Source organism: Paramisgurnus dabryanus, chromosome 22 (genome assembly GCF_030506205.2).
Source record: "Paramisgurnus dabryanus chromosome 22, PD_genome_1.1, whole genome shotgun sequence".
NCBI lineage: Eukaryota > Metazoa > Chordata > Actinopteri > Cypriniformes > Cobitidae > Paramisgurnus > Paramisgurnus dabryanus.
The window spans coordinates 30619133-30639195 of record NC_133358.1 but is presented as its reverse complement, the minus strand read 5'-3'; the positions used below and the strand labels follow the sequence as shown (position 1 = coordinate 30639195).

General features: G+C 39.5%; 1 protein-coding gene across 6 annotated transcripts in view; it reads right to left on the bottom strand.

Annotated features, from left to right (window-relative positions):
- LOC135740446 (uncharacterized) overlaps window positions 1-20063 on the bottom strand; it is a 51689-nt gene that overhangs the window by 24855 nt on the left and 6771 nt on the right. For 4 of the 6 annotated variants that reach the window (XM_065258810.2, XM_065258812.2, XM_065258808.2 and 1 more), the window contains exons 2-8: window positions 19803-19880; window positions 18458-18523; window positions 9768-9919; window positions 8548-8632; window positions 5992-6045; window positions 5274-5451; window positions 1758-2448 (exon numbers count right to left, since the gene is read on the bottom strand). In XM_065258810.2, coding sequence (XP_065114882.1) covers window positions 1758-2448; window positions 5274-5451; window positions 5992-6045; window positions 8548-8632; window positions 9768-9919; window positions 18458-18523; window positions 19803-19880 — 1304 coding nt within the window. The remainder of the gene's footprint in view (window positions 1-1757; window positions 2449-5273; window positions 5452-5991; window positions 6046-8547; window positions 8633-9767; window positions 9920-18457; window positions 18524-19802; window positions 19881-20063) is intronic. The other 2 variants (XM_065258813.2, XM_065258811.2) reach the window with 2 other exon arrangements.

Genomic DNA, 20063 nt, shown 5'->3' with positions numbered 1-20063 from the left:
CACATAATATAAAAAACCACATAAGCACCTTGCTTTGTGGACTGCGCATAAATGTTTCTTCTAATGTAAACGATTTAAGAAGTTTATAAAAGAAGACTTTGTAGATTACTAAATTACTATTGGTAAAACCTACCAATTATACATACTTAATTTAATTTTTTATAATATTATATATAGAATATAAACAATTGTTTTTGCATTGAATTGAATTTTGCATCACTCATTGCATTTACTACACCACTTTTACCAGTGGATGTCGCCAGCGTGCAGTGTTCTGGCCATATTGCGCATGTTAAGTTTTAATTTTGAGAAAGCTTTTCATCATTATGAGATACTTAGTCATTATTTTTTACATTGCAATGATATACTGACTTTCTTAAGAATGTTAAGATAGGTGTCAAAATGGGCCATTTGATAGGTAGATCTTGCCTTTCATCAAGTCGAGGTTTGGGAAAGGTTGGTGACCCCTGCTCTAAAGGGGGCGTGCACACCAAAGCCTTTACGCCCGCGGCCGCCGTGTGTTTTCAATTGATTCCAATGGAAGCTCAGCGTTTTTCAAAAAAGCCAGCAGCTAGCATTTTTTTTTGTGCTGAAAGCCGGCGCCCAGCGTTTTTTCTGCACTCAGCACCAAGAGTTAAAAAAAAATTCAACTTTGGATAAAAAGCTCAGCTCATCAATGACAGTTCTCACACGGCCGTCCAATCACAGTGAAGGAGGGGTGGGACAAATATCACAACAACCAACTGGCACATCGTAAAACGACTGATAAAAACAGAAGTATCACAGCAACCAAAGCGCTCAGCTGAGGAGAAAACAGTTGGCATTTGGTGTCCGCCAGGCGTTTTTGAGCCGCGTTTAAAAGCTTTGGTGTATACAACCCCTAAACGATCCCAACCAAGGCACTTCTTTTCTTGCACTTGCCATGTGACGCGCCACAGTGAACTTACGTATCACATCGAAAGCTCACGCAAAACATATGTGAAACGCACAATTTGAACAATAAACTGATACAAAGACATTAATTAGTATAATTTCACATACAACAACATCTATACGCTCCTCCACACTTGAAGACTGGAGCGGTAGTTTCACATACGTCATGCGTGACTTTTTGACATGGTTACATTATACGTAAGTCACGCTGGTGCATCACAAGGCTAGTGCAAGACATAAAGTTGTGGTTTAAAAGTATTTTTTTTTTTCAAAAATGGCAATCATTTCACTAGATAAGATGCCTTGGTTGGGATCGTTTAAAGCCCTTTGAAGCTGCATTGAAACTGTAAACTGTCCACTAAAGTCCACCATATAAAGAAAAATCCTGGAAAGCTTTCCTTAAAAAAAAAAAATTTATTTCTTCTCGACTTAACAAAGAAAGACATAAACATCTTGGATGACATGAGGTTGAGTAAATTATCAGATTTTTTTAATGAAAGTGAAGTAATCCTTTTAATGTATGTGTATTTAACTGAAGTGTTTCTGTGTCCTGGGCTCTGTTCCAAACCCTCCTGCCTACCTAGGCAACATTTTTTGTTTTACAGGCACTAGATGCAGACAGTATGCAGTTTAAATGTGGTGCATCTCTTACACAATGGTAGGCTGGTCTATGTGGTTACCATGGTATTTCAATGCGGCTGCTAAAGTATTCTGAGTAGCTGTTAGCAAGCTGCTACGTGCTTATTTAAGGGAAGGCTTTTGCTGTCTATGTAGAGGGTTTGAAACAGAGCTTGCATTTTTGTGTGACTGCACCAGAGGGTCACCTTCGTTCCCGTCCAAACAGTCGCTCAATTTCCTCTCTGCCCGGGCTCCTCGTGCGTGCACGCACATCCTGCCGTCTCTGGCTGGATCGGAACGCTTCCCGATGATTGAGTCTCTTCGCCCGAGGGACGTCCGCCAGGGTGGCATATCCCTGCCCGCCTCGACCCGTCCTGCCCACGCCACGGTTTTGCATACTCTGCTCAGAGTCCAAAGAACTCTGGGATGAGGACAACGATGATGGGAGAATGTTTGTGTGACTCGTGTATGTGTTTGTATCTGGAGGTGTATCAGGTGTGAGAAGTGGGGAGGAACTTTGCTTAGTGTCTGACGAGGATTGGAAATCCAGCGACGGGTGTGAAAGACGCTTGTCTGCTCTGGTAGGTCTCTGTATGTCCTCCGAGTGCTTGCTGTGTTTTTTCAGAGGAACGCACACGTCGCCGGACATCTGTATGTTAGCAGCATTGTGCGAGTCATGTGACTCGCGTTTGAGCAGCGTGCGTGTGTCATTTGACGTGTGTGTAGGACTGACAGGAGAACTGAAGACTTCGGGATAAAAGGAGAGATACCTGGAGCGGGAAGAAGATGGTTCCTGTTCTCGCTGATGCTGTCGTCCTTCATCTTCTTCTGGTTTGTTTTTCTCCAGAGAAAAATATCCGCTCTCCACCCGTGGCTTACGACCAACGCTCACAGAGTCTGTGTGGTTTGAAAACAAAAACATAACTCTTAATCATAAATAAATGTGTCAAAATACCACAGTTATAACAGTTACTGTTGCTAGGTGTAAATTATTGCCTGATCCCTACATAAACCCTATTGGCATTATTTAAACAGAATGACGAGGCTGTTCCAACGTTTTGTTTTAATAAGCCGCACAGGAAAACTGTGCTCATCAACTTCAAAACAGCTCAATCTTTCTGTCTATAAGTTTAAATGAGGTAACAATCAATGTTCTGGTATTAAGACGGAAATTGTGGTTATTGTGGTAAGGCGAATGTCCCGAGTGAGTGACTGTAATTAAATGTTCTCGTAGTTGAATGTTTTTGCCCAGAAATTTGTGGTTCAGTGACTTTATTATGACAGCTTTCCTCTCAGTCCAACACAACAAATGTTCCCTGCTGATGTAATCTGTATTATAACAAAAACATTGACGTGATTAATGATGACTATGGAAGAAGAATGGATTTTTATAATTTTGGGATATATTTGGAATCTTATTCTTATTTTAAGAAAACCGCCATAAGCTTTGAGTTCAACATCACAGGCTGAGAAACATTTGAAAGTACAAAGTGGGAAAGTATATGTTTAGATGTCACACCATCACCATAATGTACTTGATAATAAAGAATTAACTTTAAACAAAGAGTGAGTATATGACATTTCACCTAATGCCTTGACTCCTCCGTCCCCACTTCAATCCTTGGAGGATGAAGCTAAGATACGAGTAAAGGAAACAAGGATGCACAAATAAGAATTGAGAAGCACCCATGGTTTCTTAGGGGACGTATACACCAAAGTGTTTACACCGGCATATGTTTCTAATTGTTTTTAATGGAAGCGCCGTGCTTGCCAGCAGCTGCCGTTTTTTCCCCACGAACATGTAAAAAAAAGTTTAAAGGTGTATGCGCTCCCTACGCGGCCGATCACACCAATTGGACAGCATTATATTGCCAGGTAACCAAATGCGGGTGGTTTTGCAATTGGCGGGTGACACTGTCAATCTATCGGTCACAATGGCGGGTAGCCAATGCGAATCAGTGATGCGCGGGTCAATGTATTAACAACCCGCACCCGACCGACAGTTTCAACTAACCCACCCACAACTCGGCCCGCATTTTTTAAAAGTAGTAATTGATTAAAATAGTTAATTGGCATCTTAATTACAAACGACTTGACCGACCGCAATATTTTTGGATGATGCGTAACCACGGGTGACCGCAGGCACCTGCTCATTTCGAAAAACCCGCTCATCACTGATGCGAATAGAGTGATTCATTGAGAGGATGCGACTGCTGTTTCGGAACGTTCATGCGATTGGAAAGAAGATGTGGCACTTCTCTGACTACGTTTGGATGTGCGAGTAAGTATTAAACTGTTGGTGAAATGGGATGAGAATGCAATGCTGACATAGGCTACAGTACAATCACAGTTGTACAGTTGTGTAGTGCTGTGACGGATCAGAACTCTGTGTCGTATACTGTAGTACATTAACATACATTTTGCAAATAAAGTAATGAAAAACAACGTATATGGGGCATTTATGTGCGCAGTTTGGAATTCCCCCTCCGTCTGTGTGTGCGCCCGCGCGTTTAAGGGCACTCAATAGTGCACACCGTAGAGATGCGTTACAAAAAGCAAGCGTAAATAAAATCTTTCTGTTCTTGACAGGGCACATATAAACAAAATGATCTTCACAGTATTCTTTTTCTAATAAAAACATTTTATGTCTTAAGTGTATGTATAGAGAGTCAAAAACCAGTCTGTGTTTATTTGGTCTTAAAGAGACAGTAACCTCAATTAACAAGTTAACTACTTAAGTCTTTGTCATTAATGTTAATCAAACAACCTAAGACAAAGAGAAATTAAATTTTGTAGCTCTAAAAAATAATTATATTTAATTTAAACAATAAAGACAGTGTTATCATTCACTGTTCAGGCAAAAAAATAAAATAATACTGGCTGGTAAAAAGTCACTGTGGCAGGTGGAAATCTAAATCCACCTGCCACAGTGGCTGGTGGTCAAAAAAGTTAACTTCAGGCCCTGCAAACTTTGGTTTGCTGTTGTCATATTAGCAGAAACTTTAAGAAGAGGGTGAGAGGTGCACAAACACGCAGGAGACAGTGAGTAAGTGTAGTCTCTGGTTGTTCCTAGAAACTATAAACTTCTGTCAACACAACGGACGGCCCGCCTTTCCCCTTATTTGATTAGACAATGAAAACGCGAATGACTTTTGATGAGTTTAATTTTTTAACTTCAGGCAATCCTGGCTGCAAACGTGAGGCGTGGCAGGCGGCAAAACCACGAGGCGTTTGGTGCACATAAACAGCACGCATCACTGCCCAGAGAAAACTATTAAAAAAAGGCCGAACCTAAAGATAACCTGGACATGACACCACTGACAAGCGACCCTATGAACAGAAATGGACAGAATTCAAACATCGTTGAAAACATTTGGGGTAATGCAAGTACGCTAGTTCGCTAGTGATTATTGGACATTTCAATGCCAAAATCTTACATACTGTGTCTTATTATTATGGGTAGAGGTCAAAAATTTACAGACATCATTATTTGTGGTATATTCTAGGATAAGAAAGACTGTACATTTAAATGCCAATATCTGCTAAAATTTATTTTGTAAACTACAATGCATGCATTACACCTACATGACCTCAAAGCTAACAAAAGTGTATGTCTATGGCTACACAATGGTGCACCGTATCAGTACCACAGATTGTTTCATTAGCGTCAAACCTAAAATCTATGACTCAGGTCTAGCATGTGTGAACATGAGTGTTGATACCTTCTGAAAGTTGGCTCAGACTGCCTGTACTGGAACTTGTCGGTATGGAGGCTCGATTCATCGTCTCTTCTTGCCACAGAGAGGCGCGGGTGGACGGCACTCGCTCGGCGTGTGCTATAGTGCTCGGCAGACACACCATACTGCTGCTGGTGACTGTAACCTTCGCCGGACCTGGTTCCTGAACACACAGAGAAAAACATATTTAACTAAGCCTTACACAAACAAGAACAAAGAGCCCTTTGATGTCAAACCAGCTGTGTGTGTCTGTGTCTGTGTGTATGTGTCTGTGTGCAGACAGTTACACACATGAAGGTGACTGTCTAAACTTGCAGGCCCATAATAAATGAACAATTGTGCTATGATTTCATACACACACTGATTACGCTCAGCACCACACCCCATGCAAAACACACACACACACAGATTAACATTCGGTGTCTTTCCTGTTTCCATTCGGCCGCCCAGCAAACCTTTCTGATTAAATCAGAAAACACATTTCTGCATAAAACCACACACACACGTGTGCATAAGCCGCCCAGCGTCCCAGCAGAAGCAAACGCACGTGAATTTATTACTGAACAAATAAAAGCACAATTGCTTTTGTCAATCATATGTTTACATATTCCTCTAGTTTATTTAATCATCCCAAAAACACCCATGACATGTACAGATGACCAGCACTGCGCTCTGATTGGTCAGAAACGTCTGTCGGACTTACAATAAACCCATTCATGTTCTGCTGGGAGCATCGACCCGTTAGCAGAGCAGTAGCCTGACAAAACACAGGACAGAAGGTCAGACTAGAGTAAACTTACCCTAACAATACCAAACCTACCTACCCTTACTAGCAGTTCTTATCAATTAATGATGAAGATTTTTGGGTGAACTGTTTCTTTATGGCTCCTGGTTGATTTTTAAGGGTTTCTGCTCATGAATCATAAAACATTGTGTATCGTGTGCGACCCAGACATGGAGCGACCTTCAGACTTCAGACTAGAATTCATTGTTTGTTGTCATTCGATGTATTCAGTGAGTGATATATTTGCGGAGGCTTTGTGTGTGTTTGCATGTTAACTTTATTTAAAGAGCGAGTCAAAGCTCATGCACGCAACAAAACAAAGACAATTTTTAATAAGTGACATCATCTGATGTAATCATGTGTCACTGATTTTATCCTGCAAAAGATTGATAGACTTTCTGGGAATTGCTAGACTAACTTTTAAACCTAGTTCAAGAAAAGTTCACCCACTTCTGATTGTATATGCTTAACCCTTATCTGAGAGACGTGCATGTGTATACATGTGGCATGTTCACCTGTGGTGCTTGTACTGTACTGTGTTTGCCCCTGTGTGTACATTTGTGTTTGTGGTTGTACCTGTGCGGTGTGTGTATCTGTATAAAGTGTGTGTACTTGTATAGTGTATGTGTACCTGTGTGGTCTGTGTGTACCTTTGTGGTAAGTGTGTACTTGCATGGTTTGTGTATCTTTTTAATGTGTGTGTACCTATGCGGTGTGTGTATCTGTATAATGTGTGTGTGTACCTGTGTGGTGTGTTTATCTGTATAATGTTTGTGTACTTGAATATACTATGTGTACCTGTGTGGTCTGTGTGTACCATTGTGGAATGTGTGTACTTGCATGGTTTGTGTATCTGTTAAATGTGTGTGTACCTGTGCAGTGTGCGTCTACATGTGTAGTGTGCGTGTACATGTGTAGTGTGTGTGTGTGTGTGTGTACCTGTGCAGTGTGCGTGTACATGTGTAGTGTGCGTGTACATGTGTAGTGTGTGTGTGTGTGTACCTGTGCAGTGTGCGTGTACATGTGGAGTGTGGGTGTACATGTGGAGTGTGTGTGTGTGTGTACCTGTGCGGTGTGCGTGTACCTTTGCGGTGTGCGTGTACCTGTGTAGTGTACCTGTGCAGTGTGCGTGTACCTGTGCGTGTATCTGTGCGGTGTGCATGTACCTGTGCAGTGTGTGCGTGTACCTGTGCAGTGTGTGCCTGTACCAGTGCAGTGTGTGCGCGTACCTGTGTGGTGTGCGTGAACCTGTGTAATGTGTGTGTGTACCTGTGCGGTGTGCGTGTACATTTGTAGTGTGTGTGTACCTGTACCTTTGCGGTGTGCGTGTACCTGTGTAGCGTGTGCGTGTACCTGTGTAGTGTGCGTGTACCTGTGCGTGTATCTGTGCGGTGTGCCTGTACCTGTGCAGTGTGTGCGTGTACCTGTGCAGTGTGTGCGTTTACCTGTGCAGTGTGTGCGCGTACCTGTGTGGTGTGCGTGTACCTGTGTAGTGTGTGCGTGTACCTGTGTGGTGTGCGTGTACCTGTGTAGTGTGTGCATGAACCTGTGCAGTGTGTGCGCGTACCTGTGTGGCGTGTGTGTACCTGTGTAATGTGTGTGTGTACCTGTGCGGTGTGCGTGTACCTTTGCGGTGTGCGTGTACCTGTGTAGTGTGTGTGTGTGTACCTGTGTAGTGTGCGTGTACCTGTGCGTGTATCTGTGCTGTGTGCCTGTACCTGTGCTGTGTGCCTGTACCTGTGCAGTGTGTAGGTGTACCTGTGCAGTGTGTGCGTGTACCTGTGCAGTGTGTGATCGTACCTGTGTGGTGTGCGTGTACCTGTGTAGTGTGTGTGTGTACCTGTGCAGTGTGTGCGCGTACCTGTGTGGTGTGCGTGTACCTGTGCAGTGTGTGCGTGAACCTGTGCAGTGTGTGCGCGTACCTGTGTGGTGTGTGTGTACCTGTGTAATGTGTGTGTGTACCTGTGCTGTGTGCGTGTACCTTTGCGGTGTGCGTGTACCTTTGCGGTGTGCGTGTACCTGTGTAGTGTGTGCGTGTACCTGTGTAGTGTGCGTGTACCTGTGCTGGTATCTGTGCTGTGTGCCTGTACCTGTGCAGTGTGTAGGTGTACCTGTGCAGTGTGTGCGTGTACCTGTGCAGTGTGTGTGCGTATCTGTGTGGTGTGCGTGTAGCTGTGTAGTGTGTGTGTGTACCTGTGCAGTGTGCGTGTACATGTGTAGTGTGTGTGTGTGTACCTGTGCGGTGTGCGTGTACCTGTGTAGTGTGTGTACCTATGTAGTGTGCGTGTACCTGTGTAGTGTGTGTACCTGTGTAGTATGTGTACCAGTGCAGTGTGCGTGTACATGTGTTGTGTGTGTGTGTGTGTACCTGTGCGGTGTGCATGTACCTGTGTAGTGTGCGTGTACCTGTGCAGTGTGTGTACCTGTGTGCGTGTACCTGTGTAGTGTGCGTGTACCTGTGCGGTGTGCCTGTACCTGTGGGGTGGGCGTTTCTACTTTCCGTTTCTTCTTCTGGTTTTGTTTGTTGGTTCTTGGAAACACCATAAGCGCTTCCTGCCATCTGAACACATAAACAGTGTTTAGTAAATGACTCCGTGTGAACAGCAATTACACAACTCATTACTTCACTCATTCAGTTCTGAAACCCAAACACATATCAACCACAGGAACATTTGAGGACAGACACTGTCCTGCTATCTGAGGTCAATAAATTATAGCAAAGTTCACAACATAAAAATATAAATTGAATGAACCAATCAACATTATTTTCATGTTTGTGAAATGGTTAGACAGATCTCGTTCTTATATAATGCGGATGAAAGATGTTTCATTTACATTTGTACAAATTGCGCCAATAGAAAATATGGAAACTTTTCATGGAAAGTTTTCACACTCGCATGAGGTTATTTTAAGGCATATCTCACAAAACTTGGAAACAGTTTTTACGTATCTACAGGTAAACTGACATGCGTAAGTGTCACATGATCATTTGTTAAAGATGTGAAAACCTCCAAGAAACACCTCATACGTTGCAGCTCCCAAGTCTAAGAGGCTTTTCTTGTCAACAATGCTTGGATAACACGCCTGTGACTCCTTCGATCAAAAATAAAGGCTAGTGCTGGGGCTGCAATAGAAGTAAACCTACCAACTTGTGATTTTTGGAATGAAAAATCTGTTTTAGTCACATAACATCAGTTAATGGAAACGCTTTCATTTCACAATAATTTTTTATTGACATTTAGAAAATATATCAAAAGATTTACACAAATCTGTAATAGAAACCAGTCTACAGTAAAACTTCAAATGCAAATGCAAGCAAGCTGCATTCTGAGCTTTGCCAAAGGTGGCGCTATAGCAGTTCATTTTCCAGCAAAAAACTTTAATAGGTTAGGCTGTTTATAACTAGCTACTCAAAAAATAACACATCCAGTTTAATGACACCAACATTTATTGCCTTCCTGATTGCCTTCGTGAACTGTGGTCTGTCGCCATCATAGTGATATTGCAACACATGTATGTTGCAAGCAGTATGTTTGCAGTGCATTTGCCAAACATTCACGCCCGTCTTTGTGTACTTACATAACCGTATATTTCTGAAATAATGCAAATAAGCATCATAAAGTTTCAGCAATAGGTCAAATGTGAGGTATGTGTACGACCTTACAGTTTAACCGATCACATACTGTGTAACTCACCCATGTATGACTTCTTTGTTCTCAGCACGTACGTAATAGTCTTTCTCGGGTGTGCAGACACACAGCGAATGTTTCTGTCCCGAGCGACTCTCACCGTCCACAACATCCACACATTGATTCAGGTTTATTGTGCCTTGTGGAAGAGTGCTGGCCTGAAACAGACACATACACAAACTTAGTACATGAAATGACACACATACAGGCCACAGAAACTATTTGGACACGTAAGTATCACCTAACACTGTGAATGTCATTGCATTAGATAGATCAAACCAACCAATGCATGCAAACTATCTCAGAGATTTTTCTGTCGACCGACCACATTCAGATGGAAGAATCTATTCACACACATACTTTAAATATTAAAAACAGTAACCTCACTAAGTACTTCCTACTGTATAGTATACACTGAACACTGCCTATTATGAGATGATAGAAAAACTGTACAGATGGTAGCACACCATACTTATGTCACTATGAATATTTAATCATGCATTATTAATCCAGTAAGATAATAGGTGAAGAAGGATTGAAACTAGAGATACAACATTTCTGATGCGATATGATATTCAATTACGTAGAATGGCTTCTACCGACAGATATTGATAGTTTACTTTTTACTCCTTGTTTCAAATTTACCTCATGAAATCCTAAAGGTGCACAGCATACAAATTGCAATTCTGTTGCAAGTAATTGCAATTACTCTCACAAAGTAAGTTGGTCAATTACCATGAATTTATTAGAATGACTTCACCATGAATGCAAAAATGTTCTGTTCACACACGCAGTGACGTTCCATCTTTTTACCAGTAAGATATCATTCACACATCAGTATAAAAAAAAACAGTTATCTCGGAAAGAAAGCGGAAGGTACCTCTAAACTCCGTGTGAAAAGGTCAGTAAACAGTGCGGGGTAAACGAAGCTGTCAGTGCCTTCTGACGTCATCCATTCTAATGCCGGTAATCCTTATTCTTCATTCACACATAGCGCTTACCAGTAAATTACTAGTAATCTTACAACCTCTTTAGTAAGTATTTTACCAGTAAAGACTGTATGTGTGAAAAAGACTACTGGCACTTAATATACACTTAAAATAAAGTACAAGTTTTGATGCATTTTTCTGTCCCTTAGGATTGCCCTGGCTGATGTTCAATAGTGGAAAAAGTGCTTTCCATCTGTCAATATCAACTATAGGTTGATATACGACGGGGAAAATAAGTATTTGACACATCAGCATTTTTATCAGTAAGGGAATTTCTAAGTGGGCTATTGACACAAAATTTCCACCAGATGTAGCCATCAAGCCAAATATTGAATTCATACAAAGAAATCAGAACATTTAAGTATACAAGTTGAGTCATAATAAATACAAGTGAAATGGTGTAATTCGCAAAACTGCAATGGAAATAGTTTATTCGCATTTTTAGGTCACCTGATGACGGTAAGTAACATAATTATTATTTGTATGTAAAAATGTACCAAAGTAGAATAAATATTATTTAATGATGACGTGGTTTGTACGAAAACCTCCAAGAAACCCCTCAACACGTGTCTGCTCCCAAGTATGAGGCTTTCCTTGCCAATATTATTAGGATAACACTACATTTTTTTTGTTTTAAAATAATGTACTATTACATCCAAGAAACAATGCTGCTCCTAAGTATAAGGGGCTTTTCTTGGCATAAATGTTTGGATAATAGTCCTACGTCTACTTTGGTTAATATGGATGTGATATAAGTTAACCTTGTGATGTTTGGAATGACTTATTGCGAAAGGAAAACTATGTTTAAGTTGCATATCATTGGTTAGTGTGCAAATCTGTAATGGAAACGCAGCTAGTTACAGCATCATTCACGCTGGCTCCGGGCCATCGGGTTGTCTTTATTGTCAAGCAGTATTCGGTGTATTCATGCATAATGATCATGTACATACACCGGCATGTACAGTACAGGACAAATAGTATGCAAATGATTATGCCCAAACTATTTCTACCCCTTAAATGTTGAATAAAAAAGCAAATAAAAGAATGTCTTATCCCCAAACATTATCTAGTAATGCCGTATGTTGTGTGTTTATTCAATAAACCTAATTATGCAATTATTTATTAAATGAGCAATTAGATAGTATATAAATGAGACTTTGTGCAGATATTTTTATGTATTGCATAACGATACAGCCGTCATTTGTAGATTTTTATCAATATAACAACATTTGAACTCTATGGTATGTGCTTTTTTTAGATTTAGGTAAGTAAACATGGCACACTTACACAAACCGGTTAATTCTCGCTGTATTTCCCTGTCTGGTTACCTGGTACCTCAATCAACATTCTCTACAAGTTTCTCTTTCACCTTCATTCACAACATTTCTACACATCACATATTTAAGAGTTACAAGATTCCTTCTCTGTTGTGCAGCCAACATTCATCCACAAACACACACAGATACACAATAAGTCCCTTAATAAGAAAGACTGACACACACACACACAAACACAAACACACACACACACACACACACACACAGAGTGACCAATCAACACACACATACTCAAGAGAACAATGTACATACATGGCCAGCATGAAAAAAGGCTTTCACAACGCGTTTCGATATTTTCGTGACAATTTTGGTGCTTGTTTACTCAGATTCTCTTCAGTGACGCTGTTGAATGAGCTCAACTGATGACATGATGATCACATGAGTGACAGAAGATGTTCAGATAAGGCTGCTGAGGCATTCTGGGAGAAATGAATGTTTCAGAAAAGAGTCATCATCTGTGTTTAAGGCCGAGTGCATTTTTGGTCGCTATTACGGGCACAGTAGGACTGGAAGCTAAAAATATCCTCAAAATATCCTCCCCAACCCATTAACACGTATTACCGCGTGTTTGAATTAAATGTATTTTGCTCAGAATTTAGTAACATTACAACCAGTATTGTAACTGTTGAGTTTTTTCAATTCATTTATTAGCTTTTGGAGGAAATTGTAGATATGGTATTTTCAAAACATACAAGCAAAACTTCTTTAACTTCATGACTCATCCTGTGCAGCTGTTTAGGTTAAGATATTTGCAATACAATACATTTCATGCTAAACTCATTGATAGAGGCAGAAAAAAGAGAAAGACCACATGACAAATCCTTTACTCTATGATATTAAATTTAATCTGGGCATTCCTTTCGCGTAGATCACAGATCAACTACAATCCATTGCCCCTCTAATAATAGTTACCAAACAACTTAATCTGTAAAGTAACACTAGTTTCTAATTTCGCAGTTTCTCCGTCATCTGCATTAAGAGCCGTTCACAATATGACAATAACTATATAAAATATAGTTTTAAAAATCATTTTATTTTAAAGAGAAAAGTGAAGGTCACACCACAACTATAACAATAAAGATACGCAATATTGTTGTGATCATTTGCTGGGCGTTTTTTTTTTCAATTGATGAACAATAAACCAATGACAGCCAATCAAATCTTCTTGAATCTAAAGTGCACGAGCATTTGAAATGGCAGATGGCACTGTGGAAAAGCTCATTGCTGAGGTCCAATACACAAAATTACCTCAGGAGTCCAGTGCTGTTGCTGTAAAGTTAATAGCATATACATTTAATGACATGTGAACAATTGCAAACATTTTTATTAAAGTAAATGTGCAATATTAGTTAATGCCATTGAATGTAAACGATTTGCATGAGTACTGTGCCTCACGGTCGAATTAGCATAAAGTTATTGTTATCGTCCGGTGGTGTGGAAGCTAATGTAGTTATCATTACGTTATAATGTGAGTGGCCTTTTACGCTAACTTTCGTTTGTGATGATGCTCTTATACACGCGAGACATGCATACATTAACAAAACTGCGAGACAGACGGTTAAGGTTTTGAACACTTTTCACGTTCAACCTTACATGTTATTACCATAGTTAATTTAGGATAATTGAAGTAAGACGATCTGAAGATGATCTGACAAGTAAAATTTTTTGTAAAATATTGTACAAATTGATGTCATAAAACAAAGCGTTGTATGTTCTGTTTAACATATTTCCTTATGTTCAAATATGAGTCACTCACTTTTGCTCTACATTTACAACAGGACAAATTCTGCCAAACAAATTTTCCTGTTACTAACTTTTAGTCCTATATACTGAAATATCAGTTCGCCATCCAAAACAAAATTCACATTCATGGCGGTCACGTCTGTGAAATGATCTACATGGCTGATGTAGAAAGAAATAAACAGGAAACATGAGGACAACGTTCTAATAAGAGGCATTTAAACAGATTTTTACACCCCGCTCTGTCTTTAGAGAGGGACCCATGGGAACGCTGCCCGACTGACCGAGCGTTTTAAACAACACAAAGAGACTGCTGAATTTGAGTTCAGCAAACCAAACCCTGTCAGAGTTCAATGGCCACAGTTTTAACCCTTAACCTGCCAGTGGGTCAACAGCGGTGAACTGAGGACGCTGCTGTCGCACACTAATCCTGAGTATGTTTAACATCCAGTCCAGAGATTATAACACACACATTTTTGTGCACACTTGTACAGATGCTGCTGGTCCGAAAATAGCACCAACCCTTCTGTTCTAATCTTCCTGTCATCATGCAGTTCTCCTCCTACACATCCCTCTCTCTCGCGCTTTCTCTGTTAGTGGATAAAGTCCAGCGGAGGCGGACAGCGGAGAGGAAGTGAGGGGAGTTAGAACAGTAGCGAGAAGCGAAGTCCATCTTATCAAGGGTCATTAGGATCAATGTGGGATGAAAGAAAATAAACTAAAACAACTTCTAAAAGTAAAGCCCATTAAACATTAGTATTCAATGAAATGCTATGAAATAAAACCATGGCTGCGTTTAAATTCTCAAAATGCTGTTTAACTAGAGATCACTTACTGCCAGGAGAGCTGGTGGGTGGCCATGAGTCAACTGCTTTAACTTATTCTGTAGTTTGGTACGGTACACACCATGAAGATTTATGTTAATACAGTTTAACTATTTGTACTGATGCTTCTATTAAACAAACGAAAGAGTACAACATTTTAAAATGTATATGCATTTGTGACCCTGGACCATATTTTGTTAATTTCTTTTTATTGAAATGTATACCTCATCTGAACGCTGAATAAATAAGCTTTTGCGTGATGGTTTGTTAGGATACAACAATATTTGGCCAAGATACAACTATTTAAAAATCTGGAATCTGAGGGTGCAAAAAATCAAGGTATTTACAAAATATCTTCATGGGCATGATATTTACTTAATGACTTTTGACATAAAAAAAAATTGTGATCCATACAGTGTATTATTGGCTATTGCTACACATAAAACTGTGCTATACTTATGGTTTTGGGGTCCGTCCAGGTCACATTTATTATGCATAATTCAGTTCACACCAAATAAGAACTAAGTTTGAACTTTTTGTTGATCTAAATTCGGGTGGAAGAGTTAACTACTAATGTCATAGTCTATTTACAATTATATTCATATTCAACTCATATTTTTTCCACATTCACAACACAATCCAAATGGATCAAATCTGTCTGCCATATATTTTGAGTTGTCAAATGCCTTTTTAAACAGAAATGCATTACAAGTGTTGAGAGTGCCATTTCAACACTTGTTGAAATGATTTGTTGTCACTAGCTGGGTTTCCATCACACTGATTTTATGCACATTTTGAAGTACCACATGAGAAACGAGTGATGGAAACGTCAAATTAAAAAAATCCCCTAATTTGCGAAAAGGTGTTTTTGCCTTGAAAGAGTAAATGTGAATAATGGGAGATGGAAACGTATTTGCCGAATAAATTCTGACATAGCGAACATTAAACCCACGGGACTGATCGTCTAGCTGTATCAGCTGATGTTGTCTTTACCATATATGGGGCTTGTCATCATTGCAATCCCCTTGCTGCTAGTGCCGGCATAAAATGTTTTGCATTTTATGCAATACATTTACTCTTTCGCCGCCATTGACGAGATATCTCGTCAATCAAGAGAAAACGCTTCCCTGCCAATGACGAGATTTTCCGTCTTTCCGCAATACCGCTATTATCCACCATCCACCAAGTTCCGCAACTTTTTAAACCCGGAAGTATTGCCCTATGGCAAGCAGCTGCATGTCCGTATCTGTTTTAAAGATCGCTCTGAATGGGATCTCTATGAAAAGTCCGTCACAAAAATGGAATTCTCTCTGCTTTTTTGCTCAAAATGTGGTGTTTTTGCAGAAACCTACCCATATTCAAAAGCTGATTACAAAAGAACCACTGAAGGTAGGATGAAACGTTTCTGCATTTCTTTTTTGTGCATAGCTTTAGTTTCGCAATTACAATCTGCACTGCTAGTCAATTTTGGACTTGCCAAATCGTAACTAATTGCAGTCATGTCTCCATTTTCTAAGGGTGCCTTGTTTTATTTACTATTGGTTACCAAGTTACCAATACCACCGGCATTTGCTCCAACAACTTAATTAGCATTTCTTTGTTTTACTCTTTTTGCGAATTTTGAAAAGATTTGCTTCACATTTCGATGAAGTGTTGACATATTTCACATTAAAATAGAATTTTTTTCCCGAGTAAAGAAGTACTGTACATTTGTGCTAAATATAAATCTGCTATTTTGTAAACCTTTAAAAGCATACCAACATACTGACACATCAGCCCTAAAACAAACAGCAATGAACTTTTGAACTTCTGAATGACATTAGGATCTGGAATTAATGTAACAAAATGTCTGTGTCATATTTCACCTAAAAATCTTATGTAATTTTTATCTCTTTAAAAATAGAGGAAATCACGTGATGATATCTAATGATGGACTTAATTTTCCTGTAGTTACAAACTTTACACATCTAATGGGGTGTACACACCAAACGCAAATTCAACGATTTGGTGAATAGATTACATACAAAGTCAAAGGAAAGACGTTTATAAATGCAAACTCGCACAAGCTATGCAAATTACACGAAGCGGCGCGTTGTGTGAAAACGCGCTATTAGCCTCAAACGCATCTTCGCGCAAGTTGAATATATTAACTCAAGTGAAAAATTTGCATGACATTAAGGTAATTCCTGTAAGTAATCTAGACACAATGTCAATTCTGCTATATGTACAGGACATACAGACTACAGAGTATTGAAATAGCGTTCTCTCAGGCCAAGAGTTTAATCGAAATGACATGACGCAAGACAAATTCACATTACAGTGAAGTGATTTTAGAAAAATGTGCAAAAAAATCTTAAAATAAAGAAAAACATAAACACAAATCTGTTTTTATACCAAATATTTCTTATTTCTCCCTTATGGGGCGATGTATGAGATTCACACAGCACTTTATAATGTAGGATTGGATCAGTTGTTATGGAAACACATGTTTCAATGCAGCTATAAATGCTGTATTTGGTTTTGAATGTACCAGACATTTTCATCTCTCATCAGCACCTGTTTTGATGGGACAAACACAATGAACAACCTGCTGATGACACCAAACAAATACACGTCAAAATACACATGCATTAGGGACCATTTTTAAGTGTGCACGGTCAAGTGTTAAGATGTAAGATGCAGAGAGAGACACTATACAATTTTGAAATCTAATAAAAGGACATCATCTATTGAGTGGATATATAACACCAAAATTAACAAAAAAATTAGGAAATTAAATAATGACTTTGGGGATGAACTGTAGTGAACTTTTTGATGGTCACTTACATAACCAAACCATATCTTAAAAATTCATTTAAAAAAAAAATGAGAGAGACGTTTATAACTCAAAAACTCAGTGTATAAAATACTTTGCAAATGTGTATCTGAAAAATCGAAGACAACCTCACCATTCCCTTGTTAAATAAGACGTCTATCTCTCTCTTTCTTTATCAAATGCGAAAAATTAAAACAGTGTGTGTACTGTAAATTTCTCTCTGCTCCTGATCAGGACACAGATGGATTGTGGGTAGCTGAACGGATGTAACACTGCTTCACCCACACACATATACACACCACCATCAGACGTGTCAGGTCGGATCTTGCCTGGCTTCCTCTACGCACTAATGATGGACTTAATGTTCCTGTATTCAAAAACTACACACACAAACACACTACACATAACGTTTATGTTAACGAACACAAACACTACACAAAAGGGCTGACGGTCACGTGTAGTCTGAAGTGGTGCTTAACAACAATCAAAAACACGCATGAATGCAGATGAATCCAAACTGCGTTTCATGTTGTCCTTACGGCCATCACTATATTATTGAGATGAAAGAGAGACAACAAAACCCGAGACAAGCGTCCAACTGAATACACAACCATCAGCTGAAAGTAACCGATATTACAATTGTAGTTGCGTCTTTTGAAGATATTCTCATTTATTGCGATATTACGTAACAAAGACATGACACAGTGTCATCACATCAGAAACATCCCAAATAGTTTCAGGATTGTGCACTGTAGATCCTCCCTCCATATAACATGAATACCCACTATAAGAGTCAGGCACTTGAATAAACATCCTGAAGGCTTGTCAATATAGCACCACACACAAATTTCATGACAACACATATACAGATAAAACCAAGACTGGACTAAAGTGTGTAATAATGCACCTTAAAGGCGAGACAGTGACAGTCCTGGCTCACTTTCTTTAAAAACTACAAGTTATTCGAGACCCACATCTCACAAACACTCACCATGTCATCCAGCGCATAGCGCAGCAGTCCATGCTCGTACAGAAGGAAGAAGCGTCTCTGCCATTTCTGCAAAAGAAAAAATCAAGACAGCATGAGTGAAATGTGATGCCAATGTCATGACCTCTGAATCCTGCTTCAGCAGATTTGGGTGCCACTTCTGTAAGTCTCATTTGCTGTTATAACATGATATTATATTAAAAGGAACACTGCACTTTCATAAAAAAAATTGAGGAGAAGTTTTAGCAAAAATGACGATCATTTAGCTAGATAAGACCTTTATGCCTCGGCTGGGATCGTTTAGAGTCCTTTGAAGCTGCAATGAAACCGTAAACTGCTGAGGTCCACTAAAGTCCATAGTAAATATACTACAATTAAATTGGCCACCCTGCCCATTTGGTCAACCACAACATACTACATACAAATATTATTGCTTAACGCCCATAAATTCAAGGATAGAGTTTATGGCTTTACTTCCGTGTCCGACAGCTTTAAAGGCCAAAGATATGCTACTGTATTCCTACAAAATGCCGATGTACACATTGTATCTGTAAAGGCTTTCTGTTCCAAGAAACTGAGCCAAAAATTCTGATGACTCATCCTGCACTTAACAGATTTTTGGCCAATCAGGAACTCTCTCTCACCAATGCTACCTGCAACCATCATTGTTCAAAGCCACGACTATGAGTTTAAAGTGTAATTTTGGAATATTTTTGAAATCTTTCCATCTTGTTTGTCAATTTGTGACTTCCTGTTTGCTGCAGAATTGTTTCCCATTCCACAAACTCTTGCTGCTGTTGTTTCTCACGAGCTCAGCTTGAGACCGAATGAGTCAGCGACTCCACTGCCCCCTCACGCACACGCACACGCACACACACGCGCGCACACACACACACACACACACACACGCACACACACACACGCACACACACTAAAATACAGCTATCTCTTTATGATGCATGACAATGGAATATGGAAGAGATTTAGTGAACAATAGCTGTGGATTAACTGTGTTTTTATATGTTACACGTACTAACAATTGTAGTATTAAATGTCATGACAATTTACAGTAAACCACCCATTGTGGATGCTACGCTAATCTCTCAAAGATCATTTATATTCTTACTACTTAATAAAATAAAATGTTATTTAAAATGTCAAGTATTTATACCTTCTGGTTGTTTCTGTTCAATTGAATGCATGCTTAGAGGCTTAAACACCCTCGAATGTGTCTAAAAATAGTTTTTAATCAGGCAAGTACAAGTGCAGCACTGCAATCCACATTTAAATGAGCATCTTCTGTTTTCTTTAACACTAAAGAGCTGAAAATCCAATAAGTGGTACGAACCCGTGATCGGTGAATAGGATTTTCAAAATTTGTGCCCTCCGGTGCCAAGAGAAGCCATCCTCCATAGATGGGTTTCGCCTGAAACACAGAACAACCATAGTGATAAAAAACAAAACTGATCATTATCACACATGTAAGTAATATAAGAACTGAAGAGGAACTAAAAACGAAATAAAATTTGCCAGCATGAAATCTTTTCTTTGATGCATTTAATCCCAAATATACAACCGAGTCTGCTTTGAGTTAAGTCTTTAATACGTT